General features: G+C 35.3%; 1 protein-coding gene across 1 annotated transcript in view; it reads left to right on the forward strand.

The window, feature by feature from the left end:
- CFTR (CF transmembrane conductance regulator) overlaps nucleotides 1-21181 on the forward strand; it is a 184252-nt gene that overhangs the window by 67666 nt on the left and 95405 nt on the right. The window contains exon 13 of the mRNA XM_063708070.1: nucleotides 7309-7500. Within this exon, the coding sequence (XP_063564140.1) occupies nucleotides 7309-7500 (192 nt within the window). The remainder of the gene's footprint in view (nucleotides 1-7308; nucleotides 7501-21181) is intronic.

Genomic DNA, 21181 nt, shown 5'->3' on the forward strand with positions numbered 1-21181 from the left:
TCTCTATTATTGATCATTGCCTCACTATGGTACTGAGTTTTAGCTTATTCTTGTAATAACTGGGACTCATATGTATAGAATAAGCTATTAGCTCATGTTTTTGCTTGCTTTTTATGCAGAATACATGTCTGCAAATAGTTTTATCAGTATTTTGGAATTTTGGGAGATACGAAGTTAAAAACATCATTGAATATATATATATATATATATATATATACACACATATATATATATGACACTATACATGATTTATTTTATTTAATTTTTAAAATTTTATTCTTTTTAGATATTAGGTCTTACTCTGTCACCCAGGCTGAACTTCAGTGGTGTGATCATAGCTCACTGTAACCTTGAACTCCTGGGCTCAATTGACCTTTCTGCTTCAGCCTCCCAAAGTGCTGGGTTTATAGGCATGAGCCACTGTGTCTGGTCCAATATGCATATATATATTTTTAACCTGGATTATCAGAGCTATATTGTGTTTAGGTTTATAAAGCTGTACTATGTGAAAATATCACTTCTAGGTTTAATTTTGTACAAAGGAATTTTATATAGAAATGAGGTAATTCAGATTTTTTCCCATGTAATAAGAATTGTAAAATTTACTGAAACAAACATCAAAAAGATATCTGTTACATGACCTTCCTTTCTTCTGAATATATTTCAGGTGATATTATTTGTTAAAATTTAAAAATGAAAATTAAAATATATAAAAAGTTGAAAATTATTCCTTTCTTTACTGTCTCTCATCTGTCCTTTTTCCATTCTCCTGCATTCCCTCATCCAACCAAGGTAGCCAATCCAGGTAATTTTTTTTAGTATCTTTCCAGAGATGTTTTTCTCTCTCTATATATAATCAATATATATTTTTTATTGTTCCCCACCTCTCTTTTTATGTAACAATATGCAGAGTTTTGTTTCTTGCTTTTCCCACTATCTTGGACAACTTTCCATATTCAAAGCACAGAGGACTTGCACATATGTTCAGACTGCTGAATATTTCTGTCTCTCCCCTGCCATTCATATGTTGAAATCCTAATTCCCAAGGTGATGGTATTGCAGGGTGGGGCCTTTGGGAGGTGATTAGTCCATGAGGGTGGAGTCTTTAGTAAATGAGATTAGTGTCTTTATAAAGAAACCTTAGAGAGACCCTCACCCCTTAGAGAGACCCTCACCCCTTAGAGAGACCCTCACCCCTTTCTGCCATGTGAGAACACAGCAGGAAGACAGCTGGCTATCCAGGAATCAGGAGTCTCTTAGCAGACCCAAATCTGCTGGCACCTTGATCTTGGACTTCCCAGCCTCCAGAACTGTGAGAAATAAATTCCTGTTGTTTATAAGCCACACAGTTCATGGTATTTTGTTATAGCAGCCTGAACAAGGACACACACACACACACACACACACATGCACACAATTTTAAATAGATGCATAGTATTCTATCATACGGATGGATATTCTATGATATAATGAATCACTATTGATTGACATTTGGGTTGTTTCCAATATTTTGTTAACACAAAGAACAACACTACAAATAACTTTATATACATATCATTTAGCACATCTGCAATTGTATCAGTAGGCTTCCTATAAGTGGTCAAGCATTTGTGTACTTGTGATTTTGGTAGATGTTGTCAAATGTCCTTCCCTGAAATTTGTACCAATTCGTACTCATGCATACACTCTAAATAGAGTGCTGATTTCCCCACAGCATTACTAACAGATGATATTATCTAATTTAAAAAGTTTCTCATCTTATAGGGAAAATAGTATGTCAATGTATTCTTAACTTGCATTTCTTTTATTATTAGTGTAAAATATCATTTCAACTTATACACAGGAGGAATTTCTCTCTATATAAAGTGATCCTAGAATCATAATGAAAAATATCACCAACTCATTAGGAAAATGTACAAAGGATTGAATAGATATCTCATCAAAAATAAAAATATAAGTGGCCTTTAAACATTGAAAGGTAACATTTGAACAAAGACTTGCAGGAGGTGAGGGATTAGGGAACGCAGACTCTGGGAAGAGTCTTCCAAGAAACAGGTGAAGCAAGTGCAAAGCTTTCAGATAGTCATACCTGTCTGGTTTGAAGAACAGTAAGGAGGTCACTGAGGCTGGCATAGAGTAAGACAGGGAGGGTAGAATACTGTCAGAGAAGTAATCGGCGATGGAGGTAGGAGGTAAACCATAAAGTGCTTGTAAAGACTAAGGCTTATTTCTCTGGGTGAGATTAGAGGCCACTGGAGAGTTTTAAACAGAAGTAACAGGGCCACGTTGGCTAATGTTTTTAGGCTATTCTATAGGGAGACAAGGGAGGAAGCAAGGAGATGAGTTAGGAGTCTATTGTGCCAATTCAGGCAAGTGATGATGGTGGCTTGATCCAGGTAGTGGTGGAAGTAGTATAGTAGGAAGTGATCAGATTCAGGACATGCTTTGAAGGAAGATTCAATAGAATTAATGGATAAGTTGAACAATGGCATATGAGAAAAGTCACAGAGGAGTCAAAGATGATTCCAAGCTTTCTGGACTGAGTAACTGGAAGGATAAAGGTGCCGTTTACTAGAAAGATAATGGGAGAAACAGGTTTTGGATGGAGCTTGGTTTGGGGATATTAAGTTTGAAATGCCTATTTGACATCCAAATAGAGATGTTAGTTGGATGTACAAGTCTAGTTTCAAGGAAGAGGGGGCTGGTAGTGTGAAGATGGGGCTGGATAAGATTCTAAAGGAAAGAGGGTTGATAAGAAGAGAAAGGGGTGTAGGGGTTAGCCTAAGGGCATTCTAAGTATTAGAGGTTAAGGAGGTGGGTGAAGAAAACCCAACAAAATAAAAGTCTGAGAAGATAAAGCTAGTGAATGAATGTGATATCCCGGAACCCAACTGATGTCAAGCAGAAGGGTGTTATCAACTAGGTCAAATGCTCATTCATCAAGTAAGATGAAACTGTAATAATTAACCAGTGTCTTTTGAAATACGGAGATAACTCGTAACTTAATGAAAGCAATCGTAGAGAAGGTCAAATTTGACCAGAATGAAATTAGAAAGAATAAGAGGAAAGAAAAGACCAAGTACAGACAACCATTGATGCCTTATTCTTTTGATATACTCCTGGAGTCCACTTGCTAATACAATTGACCCTTAAACAATACAGGCTTGAACTGCATGGGTCCACTTATTTGTGAATTTTTTTTCAATTAATACATTGGAAAATTTTTGGAGTTTTTTGACAATTTGAAAAAACTCACAAACTGTCTAGCCTAGAAATATCAAGAAAATTAAGAAAAAGTAAGATATGCCATGAATGCATAAAATATATGTAGACACTAGCCTATTTTATCATTTGCTACTATAAAATATACACAATCTATTATAAAAAGTTAAAATTTATCAAAACTTAACACACACTAACACCTACCCTACCTGGCACCATTCACAGTAAAGAGAAATATAAATAAACATAAAAATGTAGTATTAAATCATAATGGCATAAAACTAATTGTAGTACATATGGTACTACTGTAATAATTTGGAAGCCACTTCCTGTTGCTATTACGGTAAGCTCAAGCATTGTGGATAGCCATTTAAAACACCACGCAATGCTAATCATCTCCATGTGAGCAGTTCTCTCTCCAGTAAATTGCGTATTGCAGTAAAAAGTGATCTCTAGTGGTTCTCGCATATTTTTCATCATGTTTAGTGCAATGCCATAAACCTTGAATAACATCAAGCAATCCACACAAAGTGCACTAGTGATGCACGGAAAAGTTGTAACAGTACAAGAAAAAAAGTTGAATTGCTTGGTATTTACCATATATTGAGGTCTGCAGCTACAGTTGCCTGCAATTTCGAGATAAATGAACCCAGTATAAAGACTGTTGTAACAAAAGAAAAGAAAATGTGAAACCATAAGTGCAGCTATGCCAGCAGGTGTGAAGTCTTGCACTTTTTGCAAAATACGAAATATGAAATACGTGTTAATTGACTGTTTATGTTATCTGTAAGGTTTCCACTCAACAATAGGCTATTAGTAGTTAAGTTTTTGTGGAGTCAAAAATTATATGTGGATTTTTGACTATACAGTGGGTTGGCACCCCTAACCTTCATGTTGATAAAGGGTCAACGGTATATTATTTAATTTTTTTGTATTTATATTCATAAATAAGATTAAATCTATATTTCCAAGTAATCTCTATAAGTTTTTGTTATTAATATTATTATTTTTGAGACAGAGTCTTACTGTCACCAGGCTGGAGCACAGTGATGCGATCTCGGCTCACTGCAACCTCTGCCTCCTGGGCTCAAGCAATTCTCCTGCCTCACCCTCCCAAGTAGCTGGGACTACAGGCACGCACAACCACACTCAGCTAATTTTTGTATTTTTAGTAGAGACGGGGTTTCACCATGTTGGCCAGGATGGTATTGAACTCTTGACCTCATGATCTGCCTGCCTCGGCCTCCCAAAGTGTTGGGGTTACAGGCATGAGCCACTGTGCACAGCCATTAATATTATTGTTACCCAATAAAAAAAATTTGGAAACTTGTCTTCTTTTCCCCTGATTCTGTTTAAATAGCACTGGAGTTACCTGTTTTGAATTTTTTTTCCAAGCGGTCCCTTATGAGTTTTCTCTATGTTTTATTTGTTTCATTTCTTATATTGTATTTTTGCAACTCCTTTAATGATACTTTTCTTCCTGATTACGTTTCTACTAAAACCAAACAAGCTTTCCATGAATTAGCTTTTAGATTTACTTATTAGTTTAACTGTTCTGTTGTATTGTAACTCATTAATTTATAATTTTATCTTTATTAATTATTCTATTTTTCTTCTGCTTTTTTGTTGTTTTTCTAGTTTTTGAGTTAGATGTTTGACGCTTTTTTAAACAGCTGTGCATTTTCCTCTGGGTAATACTTTAGCTGTATATTATGGATTCTGATATATAGTGTTTCCATTACATTGTTTTCTAGAAAATCTGTAGCTTTGATTTATATTTGTTTCCTCTTTGACCTAAGATATCCTAAGGGAAAGTTTAACATTTTCCAGAAAGAAAACAAATTTTCTTTGTTTTCCAAGAATGTTGTTCAAATTATTTCTACTGCTTGGAATTTTTATCATTTTTGTGTATCCAGTAAATAGTCAATATTTGTACTTGCTCTCTGACCACATAAAAGAATATATTCGTGTAGTTTCTATTAATAGATTAGAGTTCAATTCACATATTAAATGTACATCATTATTCATGATATTTAGGTCTTCTACATCTTCACTTATCTTTTTTCTACTTGCTTTGTCATTAACAGATAAAGTTGAATTAAAGGCTTCTACTACATACGTTTCTCCCTGTTATTCCTTATAGGTTCTGTAATTTTTGCTTCAAGAATATTGCTTTTTAAATTTAATATGTAGATACTTATAATTACACTCTTCCATTATAAAGAGCCTTTTCTTTTTCATTGAATGTATTTGGGCCTGCATATGTCTAACATGAAAATTATAGTCCTTTTTTTTGTTTCTTTGTTTGTATTTACAGTTTTAAGTTCCATTTTCAACCTTTATGCATTCTTTGCTTTAGGTGTGTCTCTTTTAGTTAGCTTAAAGTTAGGTTTGTCTTTAATTTCACCCGAAGTCTTTTCCTCTTAATAGATGGGTTAAGCCAATTGAAAAATAAAACTGACTTATATACTTTTATTTCAAGTATGTCCTCCACAAATATTTTTTGAATAGATTAGCTTATATACTTTGGAATTTGTTAAAAAAAGATTTTTATAAAAAATAATTGTGGTGAAATGTACATAACATAAAATTTATCATTTTGACCAATTTTAAGGGCATAGCTCTGTGGCATAAAGTATACTCACATAGTTGTGCAACTATCAGCTCCTTTTGATTTTTATTTACTAATTTTGTAAATTTGTTTCATCTGAGCTGTCTTATTATGTTTTGTTTTATGTTTTTCTTTCCTTTATTATGAAGTCACTGTATTGTCTGTAGGCTATGTGTATCTGTGAGTGTGTGTATATATGTGTGTATTATGGTTTTTAAAAAAGTCTATATTTGTGTTCCAGTGGCTATACTTAATACTAATAACTTTATGTTAAATTTTTCATTCTATGTGACTCTAGTTCACTAATATGAGCTCTGATAAAATCAGTGCTTTTTCGAGATTAGGAGATCAAGACCATCCTGGCTAACACAGTGAAACCCCGTCTCTACTAAAAATACAAAAAATTAGCCGGGCGTGGTGGCGGGTGCCCGTAGTCCCAGCTACTCGGGAGGCTGAGGCAGGAGAATGGCGTGAACCCAGGAGGCAGAACTTGCAGTGAGCCGAGATCGCGCCACTGCACTCTAGCCTGGGCGATAGAGTGAGACTCTGTCTCTAAATAAATAAATAAATAAATAAATAAATAAATAAATAAATAAAATCAGTGCTTTTTCTTCCTCTGCTACCTCCTTTCCTTCTACTCAGTTTTAGTCAGTAGTATTATCTTTTTTCAGATTTATCTTTGTATTGTTAAATCTGCTTATGCTTCTATTACTTTATTTATTAGCTTTAAATGATACCTTTTGACTTTCAGCTTTTCTTAATAAAGCAATCAGCAAATTTCCTTTACACTCCACACTTATACCCCATTTCCTTTGTTTGTTTATTTGGTTTTTACTTCTAACTTTTCTTATTGTCAGGACATATAACATATTTAAACTTTGTTTTTCAACTCAAATTCTGCCATTAGTTTTAATTTTTGTTCACAGTTATATAAATCTTTGTTCACTGATAGTCCTTTTGTACTATCATCTCTTAAATGACTTTATACTCCAAGAAAGGCTCATGGGAACAATATTACCTGAATACGTCTCTATTACTTAATCTGTAACTAATAATATGAAGATAATGAATCTACTTTGTAGGATTTCTGTGAAGATTAAATAAATTAATGTAGTTAAAGCACATAGAACAGCACTCGACACAGAGTGAGCACTTAGCAACTGTTAGCTGTTACTAACCTTTCCCATTCTTCCTCCAAACCTATTCCAACTATCTGAATCATGTGCCCCTTCTCTGTGAACCTCTATCATAATACTTGTCACACTGTATTGTAATTGTCTCTTTTACTTTCCCTTGTATCTTTTGTGCATAGGAGAGTACCTGAAACAGGAAGTATTTTAAATATTTTGAATCAAATGAGTTAATAGAATCTTTACAAATAAGAATATACACTTCTGCTTAGGATGATAATTGGGGGCAAGTGAATCCTGAGCGTGATTTGATAATGACCTAATAATGATGGGTTTTATTTCCAGACTTCACTTCTAATGATGATTATGGGAGAACTGGAGCCTTCAGAGGGTAAAATTAAGCACAGTGGAAGAATTTCATTCTGTTCTCAGTTTTCCTGGATTATGCCTGGCACCATTAAAGAAAATATCATCTTTGGTGTTTCCTATGATGAATATAGATACAGGAGCGTCATCAAAGCATGCCAACTAGAAGAGGTAAGAAACTATGTGAAAACTTTTTATTATGCATATGAACCCTTCACACTACCCAAATTATATATTTGGCTCCATATTCAATCGGTTAGTCTACATATATTTATGTTTCCTCTATGGATAAGCTACTGTGAATGGATCAATTAATAAAACACATGACCTATGCTTTAAGAAGCTTGCAAACACATGAAATAAATGCAATTTATTTTTTAAATAATGGGTTCATTTGATCACAATAAATGCATTTTATGAAATGGTGAGAATTTTGTTCACTCATTAGTGAGACAAATGTCCTCAGTGGTTATTTATATGGCATGCATATACATGATATGTGGTATCTTTTTAAAAGATACCACAAAATATGCATCTTTAAAAATATACTCCAAAAATTATTAAGATTATTTTAATAATTTTAATAATACTATAGCCTGATGGAATGAGCATTGATCTGCCAGCAGAGAATTAGAGGGGTAAAATTGTGATGATATTGTATCCCTGGCTTTGAACAAATACCATATAACTTCTAGTGACTGCAATTCTTTGATGCAGAGGCAAAATGAAGATGATGTCATTACTCATTTCACAATAATATTGGAGAATGAGCTAATTATCTGAAAATTACATGAAGTATTCCAAGAGAAACCAGTATATGGATCTTGTGCTGTTCACTATGTAAATTGTGTGGTGGGTTCAGTAGTTATTGCTGTAAATGTTAGGGCAGGGAATATGTTACTATGAAGTTTATTGGCAGTATACTCCAAATAGTGTTTCTGATTCAAAAGCAATATCTTTGATAGATGGCATTTGCAATTCCTTTATATAATCTTTTATGAAAAAAATTGCAGAGAAAGTAAAATGTAGCTTAAAATACAGTATCCAAAAAAATGGAAAAGGGCAAACCGTGGATTAGATAGAAATGGCAATTCTTATAAAAAGGGTTGCATACTTATATGAATGGCTTTCCATGTATATACTCAGTCATTCAACAGTTTTTTTTTTAGAGCCCCATTCTTTTTTTTTATACACTTTGAGAGCATAATGAAAAGAAAAGCTACCTGCAAAAGTTTTGGACTCACCTCAAAGAGGATATACTTCATTCCTTAAAAGGCCTTCTTCCAGGAATAGTATTTCATAACCTGGAGGTTGGAAAAATCTGGATTTGTTACAAAAAAATCTGAGTGTTTCTAGCGGACACAGATATTTGTCTAGGAGGGGACTAGGTTGTAGGAGTGGTAGTGCCTTACAAGATAAATCATGGGCTTTATTTACTTACGAGTGGAAAAGTTTCGGAAGGTGCCTTACAGACTTTTTTTTTTGCGTTAAGTATGTGTTTTCCCATAGGAATTAATTTATAAATGGTGGTTTGATTTCCTCAAGTCAACCTTTAAAAGTATATTTAGCCAAAATATAGCTTAAATATATTACTAGTAATAAATTTAGTACTGTGGGTCTCTCATTCTCAAAATGAGCATTTAGTAATTTCTGAACACTGTGCTAGGTCCTGGGAATACCAAATTGAATAAGACATAGTCTATTTTCTGAAGGGTTTATAGCAGAGTCCCCTGTGTTAATAATGAAGGAGTGTGTGGTATGTGAATCATATATCAATAAGGTTGTTAAAAATAATGAAAAAAGGAGAAGAGGAAGAACATCTTTTTTTTTCTGATTGCATGGGCAGCCTTAAAATTATTTTTGAAGTGTACAATTCAGTGTTTTTTTAGCATATTCACAGGGTTGTATTATCATCACCATATTTTTGGCCTCTTGAAAAGAAATCCTGTGCCTATTAGCATCCAATTACCATTCCTTTGTAGCTAAGTCTCCCCCATTCCAGCTTTAAACAATCACCCATCTACTTTCTGTCTCTATAAATTTGTCTCTTTTGGACATTTCACATAAATGAAATAATATAATAGGGTTTCTTGTGCCTAAATAAGCTTCTAAAGAAGAATAAGGTAAGGAATCATCATTCAGCAAATATTTATTAAGACTTGCTTTATTTTATACAGTGTACTAGGAGCTGGAGATGAAAATATGTGTAGAACATGAATCATATACTTCGGGAATTTGTGGACTAGTGGGAAAGATTGACATATCAATAACAAATCGAATTAGTGGTGTAATAGAGGCATTTTTACAGGAGTAAAAGGAGGTAGCATGGACTCTATCTGGGTCTGAATAATGTGAGGAGTAACCTCCTTACACAAAGAGGCACAAGGCTAACGTCCTCTGATGGAATGATTCACCATGCAATTCTAAGGGTGACAAGAATGAAACTTAGGGCCTTGAAGGAATATTTTGATTAAGAGCTGCCAATAAAGTACAGTGAAGATTAGATTGATGTGAAGAAGTGGGAGATTAATGAGTAAATGGTCACTGGCTTGTTGAGAAGATTAAATGAGATGTACATGTAATGTACCTAACACAACGTCTTGTACAAAGTAGCCATTCAGTAGAGACTAGCTTGTATTATCTCCCTTTGAGGTAAAGAAAACTGTTAGAAATAGTATTTCTACTACTGATAGTATTTCTTCTACTTATGCCTCCCTTTGAGGTGAAGAATACTGTTAGAAAACATGACATAGGAGAAATACCCCTGAGAGACAGTTCTTATTAGTGACTACTGTGCAGAAAAGATGGAGGTTGGTGTAATTAAGGAGAAGGAAAGCCATGAAGCCAAAGTATTATGAAAAAGCATCAATATGAATTTTCATGTTGACAAAGTGGTATAAAAGATAATTATAAAGATGGTCACTTATAAATATGGTAGTTCTGTGTGACAATTTACAGAAGTTGGTATATCGTGTGGAAGAAAACAGCATAAGATCCTGAAGGTTTGAACTGTGGGCACATTGCCTCCATGCTCATGAAATGGCAATGGGGTTGGGAAGTGATTCCACTTTATGTCCCTTTCAGACACATAAAAATTACTTGTGTGAGTATCTTATGCCAGACACTATTCACTGTGTAGTGAGCATGGTGGGTATGAAATGACAACTTTATTGTCTTTCCTGTCAAAGAACTTGTAGGCTGGTTGGGGGAAAGAGACCATTTCAATATGAAGTGCTGAGCTAGAGGTACCCTTAGGGCACTACAGAAGCCTAGCTGATGGCTTTTAGCTTGGCTAGACAGTTCAGGATCTCTAAAAGCAGGTGCCTTGAAGGCTGAGTCAAAGACAAAAATGTATTTTGGACAGAGGAAATTGTATGAACAGAAACACAGGACATGAAACTACTTGGTTGATGCAGGGTATCATCAGCATAGAACCAGACAGAACCAGAGTGTAAGTAAGCCAGAAGGCCATGTCATTGGAGGCCTTGTATACCAGTCTCAGGAATTCGGTTGTGGAGAGCTTTCATCAGGGGAATGATGTAATCAGCTTGGAAATGTAGATATATCACTGACTGTGATAGTGAGGAGCAGAATTAAGGTGGACATGATTAGAAGCTTTGTGAATAGCAGAAAGAACATAGATTTTGAAAGCTGACAGACCTAGGTTACTGAAGAAAGTTACTTAACCTTGCTATGTCTTGAGTTTTATCCTCTGCAATATGGGGATAACACTGCCTATTTTGTAGAGTTTTGTGGATTCTTCTGGCATATATAATAGAAAATAAAACAGCTATTATTATTATTGTTGATGGTACTATTTGCTATATCTGACTACAAGGAGAAAGACTAATAGGAAGCCATTTCAGGAATCCAGATATGGTCATGATGGACAGGAAGAGACAAGAGTTACCTAGAGGAATTCTGGGAAGATAAGAAATGTCATTTTTATGTACTATTTGCATCCTTCAGACAAGGCATCAGGAAAAATGATCCTTCAGGAAAGAGTGATTTTTTTTTCTTCAAGAAATTAGAAGAGGAGAGAAATTGGTTTAAGATTAAGGACTCCATGCATAAGAGAAATTGGGAGGGAAGACAGGTAGAAATGCTATGGGGTTAGGAAGGAAGAATGCAGAGGTGGATTACTTAGAATTGAGACATCTGATCAAGACAGAGGGATCACAGCTTTTGCTAACAAAGTACTAGTGGAGGATGCCACTAGGTGAGGTTTAATAAATAATTGTTGACAATAAGCTCCATTTAAAAAATAAACAATTTATGCTTCTTCTTTGCCTAAGTGTCAAATAAAACATTCAGATTTTTATTTCAAAGTATCCCTGAGTCCCTGTTCCCTTTTTTGTCCTGCTGACTTTTGGAACTGATTTAGGCTTCCTTAGTCATCTCATAATAGAAAAAATCACCCAGGTATTTCCTACATTTCTTGTATTTTAAAAAAATGTAATGGATGTAATGAATTTTAAGCAAATGTAATGAATACAATAAGTAACTTAGTATATGCTGTTTTCTTCTCTATGCTGAATGTTTCATACATGTTATTTTCTATACAACTACATGGTCAATTCCTTGAAAATATCAACTCCAAAATCTTTATTTTGGTATACTCCACATAACACATTGAGAGTTTTAAACTCTTGTTGGATGACTGTTTCAAAAGTGTTTTGAAGTAGGCATGTCAGTTGCAAAAAGTTTGCTCAGCAAATGTTGTTCTGTCTCACAGTCTCAGACGTTGAGCAGATGATAACATGACAGCACGTGATTGCTGGGAGTAACAGACAAAAGTAACTGAAAGTGCTCGGTTATCTTGACAGTCAAAATCAAAAGTGTCCCCTATTTTCAGTGACCTGAGAGTTTCTTTTTGTGTTTTTGGTATTGTTGTTAAATAAGTGTTCTCACCTTTGAAAAGGTCAATAAGAATTCAATACAGTATAATGTCTGTGTGCCAAATGAAGGTGCCCCTTATTTTTAAGTGTGGAGGAGTTTTGATCATAAGAACTTGAAATACCTACAGAATCCTTGATGGCTAAGCAGCTGGTGCCAGCACAAGAATCCCTCAATATGTTCTCTGTGAAGCCCCGATCACCAAATGCTAACATTCATGATTCAGTATATTTTCATCTTGACTTCCAAAGTTGATCTGTTTCTTAATATATTACATCTAGACTTGGAACTGGAGATGAGAACAGAATATTATCTTCCTCATTTTTGTGTTTTTGTTCAACTCTAATGTCTGCAAAGCACTTGCGTATGTAATGATGCTCAGTGTCATAGGAGCAGGCAGGTAAGTGTAAATTTGTCTGGATAGGAGAAAGCATGCACAACATATTTCACATAGTTTTCTGATTTCAGTTTGTTTTTGCAAATTATTCACTTAGTGAGATAGCTTAAAGACGTTATCACAGGGAAAGGCATGGAGATAGTTCTGTGTTGATAGAAAACTTGTAATGTACAGCCATGAGTGAGAAGTCAGGTTCAGATTCTTCACCTTCAGTCCTCCTCTTTCATAAACAGCTCCATGTCCTGTTTTACATATCCTACTTTAAATCGAGATTATAGAAGAATGAATTTCTAGTCAAAGTGACACTTATTTTAAAATACTATTATGTATCCCTGTGCCCATTAACTTATCCTACCATTTTTCTTCCCCTGTGTCCAAACCACCTTTAGAATCTCCTAAATATTTGTAGCTATTGTAAACAGCACTGGAGACTTTGCTAGTTTAAAAGGAGAAATCAACACAATTAAGCCCCAGTTAATTTACTTATCCCTTATGAGATTATAATTGTATTTTGTTATTAAAAGGGGGACAGAGTACACTGTTCTCTTGCCTTTTTAATTTCCAGACTACCACTTCTCCTGCACTTGACAATACCGTAGTCTACCACGTAGTCCCATGGCTGACAGGAGAAGAATTCTAGGCAGGCCAGTGTTTGAGTAGTGAGTAGTTGGACTGTCTTTACCCAGCAACTCACTGTTTTGTAAATGTACCTGAGTTTGGAGAAGTAATTGGCTTTTATAAGGGGTGCGGGGTGGAGGGTTGGGGTGGGGAGAGTGAGAAGGAGGTCAGAGCTTTAGGATATATAATTGGTCTCCACAAAGTTGTTGTGATACTTTTGGAACTACGTAATGGTCTTCATTAACTAAGTGTCTGTCATGACAGCCATTACATATGCATTATAATAAAAATTTATTTACTGTGTAAGTTGAAGAAGGTAAAATCTGGATGTAGTTTCTAAACTCTGCTTGGCAGTTTTCATATTTAAGCCACTAGAAGAAAAAAATTGGGAGGGAAGCTGAGAAGAATTTACTGAAAGAAAAAAATACTTGGGAGGGAAATTGGCAAGAAGTATGAAAAAGCTTGGGAGGGAAGTAAGCAAATAAATGAGTTAATGACTGTTCTGGAAAATAAACTCTATCATGCAGATATCACATGACTGATTAAATTTGAATTTGACCTCCAGCTTTCCAGGTCTGGTAAAAACTAACCTGTAAGAACTTGAAACTTAGCCTTTGAATGGTCAATCCACCACTGTAGGAGAATTTATGAATGTTCAGTTGGGAGAACTGAAAATAAAGAAGTACCATAGGAATTGACATTTACATTCAGTAGCCAAGATATAATGGACATCTGAAACAGGTGTTTGAGGGCAGGTGTGGTGCCTCATGCCTGTAATAATAGCACTTTGGGAGGCCGAGGTGGGTGGATCACAGGAGGCCAGGAGTTCAAGACCAGCCTACTAAAACACACACACACACACACACACACACACACACACACACTAGCCAGGCGTGGTGGTGCACGTCTGTAGTCCAAGCTACTTGGGAGGCTGAGGCATGAGAATAGCTTGAACCCAGAAGGCGGAGGTTGCTGTGAGCTGAGATTGCGCCACTGCACTCTAGCCTGGGTGACAGAGTGAGACTCTGTCTCGAAAATAAAATAAAACATATATTTGAAACACATTGAATTATGTCCCTTAAACAAGAATAAACATCACTAAATGACTGTACCTTGAACTACCTGTAATTTTCTCCTGATAGGTAATTAAGCTTCAAAGTACTGACACTTATTTACTGTAATATGAAGCAATAACTTAAAAAAAAAAAAACTATTGAACCAGAACCAAACAGGAATGCCACAGCATTTTGTAAACTAAACTGCTATTTCATTTCATTTGAGCCCTGGAACTTGAAAATAAATGCTAGCTAACATCTGTGAACAGAACATACCCATCAGTACTGTGCTAAGCACCTTTCATGAACTGGTCATTAAATCCTCACTTTCCATTTATTTAGTGATAACTTCACCCAGAGTTTGCAGTCAAAGTGAAAATGTGCTGAATTCCAAAAGTGTGAGCTAGGTTTTAGAAGTTAATCACAATTCTGGAACAAATTACTAGCTTAACAAATGAGAGTTCTTATGTCTCTAAAACCAAAATAGCCCTAAGTCTGTCCCTCCCAGTAAGATTTGGGCCAGTCAATGGAACAGTAATATACAAATATAATTACAGCTGTCTAGGAGCAAACTATCCTATGAATAGATAATAAAATTAAGACACTTAAGCCATGTTTTCATATTAAAACACAAAGTAAAAATTCATTGTTTTCCAAAGATAAAAGCCATACTGTATCATGACATATATATGCCCAATGTTTCAACCCTCTTGAAGAATTGAGATTCTCGACTCTACACTCTTAGTGTTTTCTATATTGAACAGATTTTTAATTTAAGGAGGTCAAGAGAAATCTTACACTTATTTTTTAATGGTACCTTAGACATAGAAGGAACCTCAGAAATCTCTGGCTGAATATTTACATCTGCAGATGATCATGTCACTAGGCTTCTGACTCTATAGCCATAGAAAAATGTTCATGAAGACCTTTCAGGAAGGGAATGTTGGTATTTCTAAAAATTGAGTACAAGTATTCCCTAGACAAAACAGCTCTTGAAATGGCAGATTGTATTCCCATTATTATATTTCAGAATCAAGACATTAATACCTACTTTTTATTTACCAGGTTTAGTTATCCTTGAATTAGATTTTATAAATTAAAGAAATAGATTTCAATAAATATTTGTTGAGTTCCTAGTATGGACACATTGTGTTTGGCACCAGGGATGTTGCCTGCAAGTATAACAGGAGTTCGTATTTGTAATGAGTTTATGATTTACAGATATTTGGGGGGCAAAGATATCATTCAGTAAATACTTATGAGTGCAAACTTTGAACTAGGGACTGGGCCAAACTCTAGGAACATATTTGATGACAGAGACACAATCCCTGTCCTCAAGGAGCTTTCATTCTAGTAGAGAAGATGAAAACCAGTACAGTTTGGTAAGTTAGATGGTATTGGTTAATGTAGGGTTCTTATGTAAGTCTAGAGAAGTAGCATTTAATCTGTTCTTAGAAGGTCAGGAAAGATTTCCCTGGAGGAAGTGACATTTAAGCTGAGAGAGGATGGATAAACAGGAGTCATCTGAGTGAACAACAGGGAGAACATTCCAGAAAGAGAACAAAATGTACGAGGCCTGATGCCAAGAGGGAACATTCATTGCATTGGGGAACTATAGTCACTTCTGTGTGGCTGGGATGTAGAATGAAATGAGCCTGGACCCAAGACAGCACTTTGCCCTTTGGGGAAGCTGTAGGTATTACAGTAAGGTTGGAGTCTGGAAAGAAAGGGGTATATTGTGAGATCTGAATTGGGAGAGGACAGTTATATCCAGACCTTTATATGCTCCAGTAAGAAGACTGAACTTTACACTGGGGGCCATGGGACTCACTGAATGGCATTAAATTTGAGAGTGGTCATATGACCAGATTTGCATTTTACAAAGATTGTCATTGACTGCAACATGAAGTATGGAGTATTGGAGGAGCGGTAAGGTGGTGGCAGGGAGATAATTTAGGAGGCTGTCGCAGGGCTTTAGGTGAGGGATGATAATGACTTGCCAGGTAGGAAGGAGTAAATTGCTTCCCGGTGGATAATTAGAAGATTGAATGGATGGACTTGGTCACTATTTGGTATAGAAGGGGAAAAAAAGGAGATGTCAAAGATGATGCCAATTTTTAAAAATAATTTAACTTATTTATTTTTAAATATTTTTTCAGCCTTATTAAGGTATAATGGACAACAATTGTAGGTATATGTCATTTACAACATGATGTTTTGATTTATGTATACATTGTGAAATGACTGCCATAGTCAAGCTCATTAACATATCCATCACTCACATAATTAACATTTTGTGTGTATGCAGTGAGAACATCAGGCTCTACTCTCTTAGCAATTTTCAAGTATAGATTACATTTGTTACCAACTATAGTGGCCACATTGTACAATAGAGCTCCAGAACTTATTCATCCTGCCTAACTAAAACTTTGTACTCTTTGACCAACATCTTCCCATTCGTCTCTCCTCCCCATGCCAAGTTTCCATCTTGGTCAGTTGGGTGGATACTAGTACTATCTGCCGAGGCAGGTTGGTAGGGTGAAAACAATGTGTTCCCTTTTGGAAATGCTGAGGTGACCAGGGAACTTCCAAGGGAATCTGTCTGGATCTAGAGCTTACAAGAGATGTTTGGGCTGGAAACAGACATCAGGTATTCTTCAGTATATGGGCTGTAAATGAAGTCACAGGAGTGGATGATGTCACAAACAGTGAGTGTAGTATAAGAAGACTGGACTGAGGACAGATTTCCAAGGAATTTCAATACTTAAGAGGTATGCAGAGAAAAGAGGGGCTGTGAAGGACACCAAGGAGGAGACTAAGAGCCAGGAGGGAAAACCTTCAAGAGAGTATTGCATCACGGAAGGGAAGAAGAGAGAACATTTTAAATGATACGCAATGCTCAATAATGGTATCCGCTTTGGAGAGGCCAAGTAAGATTCCTAAGTACCCATTGGATCAAGGTCCTTAATCTTACAAAAACTTATGCAAATCAATAATAAAGAGATGATAACCCGATAATCAAAAATAGACAAGGCATATAAGAAGAAAATGAATTAAAAATATTCAAAGCATTCAACATATACAAATGTGCTCAATCTGATATATAATGAAAGAAAAGTAAATTAAAACAATGGGCATGACTAAATAACAGTATGAGGGAGCCTGAGGAGAGGGAGCATTTGAAATTTCAGTACAGAAGAGAAAAGGGGTGACTTATAGAAAAAGGAGACAGAAACCATAGAACATGTTTGGAGGATAAGACTCAAACAGGTAGTGGGGACCCTTTTCTGGAGTAGGATGAATACAGGTAATGTGTGTGGATGCAAATATGAGGTAGGATGTAATGGGAAGTTGAGCGAATTCATATTTAGTCATTCATTCAAAAAATACTTAATTGAGTTACTGCTGTGTGGCAAGCATCATTCTACAAACAGAGGACACAGTGATAAGCAAGCCAGTTTGTACTCTTGTGTAACTTACATTCTACTTTGAGAAGACAGATTATAAATAGGTTAAAAAGTCAATAATATGATGTTTCAGCATTAACAATAAAAAATGAGGGTGATGTATAGAGTGCCAGGGAAAGTGCTTTCATGGACCTCTTCATTCTCTCCTCTCCTGGTGTCATAAGCTACTCCTTCATCCATGCTGCCATTTCTCTTTGTTTATGTTTCCAGTATAGTACTCATCACATTATTACTATAGAGCCATCTACCTTATGAAGGTGAAGGTGTCCATCTCCTTATTCAAAAACAAAAAAAAAAAAAAAAACAAACCAAAAACCAAAAAACAAAAAACCCGAAAAACAAAAAGAGGCAGAAAGACAGAAGGTCCTCCACTAACTTTCATGTGCCATGTAACCAGCAAAATCCAATTATTTTACAGCATTCTAGCTATACAAGAGTTTGGGAAGCGTAGTGCTTAGTGTTCTAGCCTTTGTAGCACAGGAAAGGGCCTGGAAGGAAAGGAATTGTGTCTTCCGCAGTTGCTTTTTTTTATGGGGAAGTGCTACAGCCCAAACAATATTTTAGGAATTTTCATCTATTGTCAATATGCAAACTGGAAGGGGATAATGAAAATGTTGTGGTTAGAAGTTTATGAAATATTGTTATTCACATTTTAAAGTAAAAAGAGGGAATGTTTAAGAGACTTGTTTAAGATCACATGTCTCATAATTGGTGTGACCAGCAATACAATCCAAATCTAACTACTTATCTTTTTGCTATGCCCTATTAGTGTTCATATTAGAAAAGAAATTCTATCTCAGACACTAATGATTTGTTCTTTGGACACCAATGACTTTAAGTTAAAACTTCATACTAGTTAATTTAATTATGGTGTAGCAGTATTATTAAACTATCAAGACTATAAATTTTCTATTTGTAAAGGAGATTATGATACCAAAGATTAGTGAACTAATGATATTGAGAATTCTATGACATAATTTTGAGAAATATTTGCAGGATATTTATTTTTGTGTAAATGATGCTTTCAAGCTACCATAATCCTAAGTAAGTGTATATTTGGGAAAACCACCTATTCTAACACACTTGAAATTTAAATAAGTCAGGAAATTTTTTTCCAGATCTTCTCCCAAATTATCTTCTTCTTTTTCCTCTCCCCTTGGGAAAGAATCTCTTCATGCCTCATAATATCAAATTTAAACTATGGAAGTTCAGGTGGTGGACAGTCAGCAAAGGGGAAGATGAGAAGCTTGTGTTATAAAGCCAGCTCTTGACAGAATAAGGATCTGGTAGGAACTTCAGAAGTAATGGGTAGTTAAGTATGAAGGCCAGCTCCTAAGATCTAAATTACAAAGCAGAAGACTTACTAGGGAGCTGGAAAACATGTTAGGAAATCCAGAGCAGGAACAGATTTCAAGACAGCACAATAATATAGCAATGAAGTACTGAGAAAAGAGTTTTTTTCACGGGTTGGATTTATTCTAGCATTTTAGGCAGCATTTGGGCATTTCTAAGTGGTCAGACTTAGAGGAGATAGTTAAGGAATTAGCAGCTGCTAAATGCCAATTCTTAGACCAGTTGAATCAAAATCATCTAAAAAGCTTTCAGAAACCAGACTTTTTAAGGGCCATTTGAGAGACTCTCAAATCTGGAATCCAGAAATCTATAGCTAGATGAGTTTAAGGTAGAGCCAGAATAAGAAAAATAAAATAATTTGTTTGTTTCAGATATCTTTTCCAATATTACTTCCAAACCTACCCCAAACACCTTAAATCACTGCATTCTATAGCCATTCTTTTAAAAATGCTTGAGTTATTAGTTTTCAAAAACAAATACAGATCTGCACACATACAGAAATAAACATTAAAGAGACATAAAGATATTAAACAGAGTTACATATACTTACAACTTCATACATATATATTATATATAAAACTGAATATTAAGTGTTTGATATTAGTGACAAAATCTGTAACATCCATTGTATTAGTGCTTTTTGTACTTTTTGTTGGGTGTAGTAAAAATTGCATTCGAATTTGAGTTTTCTGCTATATATTTGGTCAGTTCCTATCAGTGAAGGAAAAACCTTTTTTTATTATTTTATTGTTTTTTTATTTTTTGAGACAGAGTCTTGCTCTGTTGTCCAGGCTGGAGTGCAGTGGCATGATCTTGGCTCACTCCAACCTCTGCCTCCCGGGTTCAAGCGATTCTCCTGCCTCAGCCTCCTGAGTAGCTGGGACTACAGGCACCTGCCACCAGGTCCAGCTAATTTTTGTATTTTTAGTAGAAATGGGGTTTTGCCATGTTGGCCAAGTTGGTCTGGAACTCCTGACCTCAGGTGATCTGCCTGGCTTGGCCTCCCAAAGTGCTGGAATTACAGGTGTAAGTCACCGCACCTGGCCCCTTTTTATTTTTTAAGCTGATTGAAGATTCTTAGTTCTCATGCTTTCTAGTGGTGATTAATCTTTAGCCAATATTTCTATATACAGCTATTTGTAATCATGTTTGACTTAGGTCAACAAACGATCTTTCCTAAAAAAACAGAACCCCAATTTTAAGTTCTGAATTATTTAGTATCTATTTTCTGCTGTGGAAGTTGAATTTTGTTGATATATATCATACAGGGCCATGTAACACTCTCAGCTACACGCTCACATGTATAGTAGCTGTATACAAAAATGTTACTTCATTCTCTCTCTCTTTATAATACTCTTTTGGCTCTCTTACGTTCTCTCACACACTCTACTCTTCCCTTCCTCTGTTCTTTCTACCTGTTCCCTCTGCTCCTAACACACTTATTCCCCCCCTTGTCCATTTTCCTTGTGGATAAAGCACAACACAAGTGCTTAGTAATTATCAAATATTAATAACAATGACACTAACCACCCAATGATTTAGTGTTAATGACATGCTTTATTGAATGGCATTACCTCTAAAGTTAATGTTTCCTTTACCCAACCAAGCTTCTTACCCTCCTCCCTTACCACAAGCATCTATATTGTCAAGGTTGTTATAAAGAGTAATAAACCAGCCATTAAAAAAGGGTTTATGGTATTTTCCTATCTACAAAGTCACAGGAAGCTCAAATGTACTCAGTAAATATTGCAAAATTACACAGGACCATTAAATGTAACACTCCACCCTTTCTCTCTCTCTCTCTCTCTCTTTCTGTCAATATAGCAACACCCTATATCATTGCCCTGTTGTATGTGCAAATCAGAGTTAATAAGCTTTATATTAGCAATTACTCTTTAACAACTTCTGGTTTGTTTGGTCCAGTTGAATAATGTAAGCACTTAAAAAAATAAAATTATAAACATTTATGTGAAAAGTGCATATATCACATTGGATATGTTGTTATGCACTCCTTAATAATAAAGTAAGTTAATCTTTATTGCACACTTATTATAATATTACTTTGA

This window comes from Gorilla gorilla, chromosome 6 (genome assembly GCF_029281585.2).
Source record: "Gorilla gorilla gorilla isolate KB3781 chromosome 6, NHGRI_mGorGor1-v2.1_pri, whole genome shotgun sequence".
NCBI lineage: Eukaryota > Metazoa > Chordata > Mammalia > Primates > Hominidae > Gorilla > Gorilla gorilla.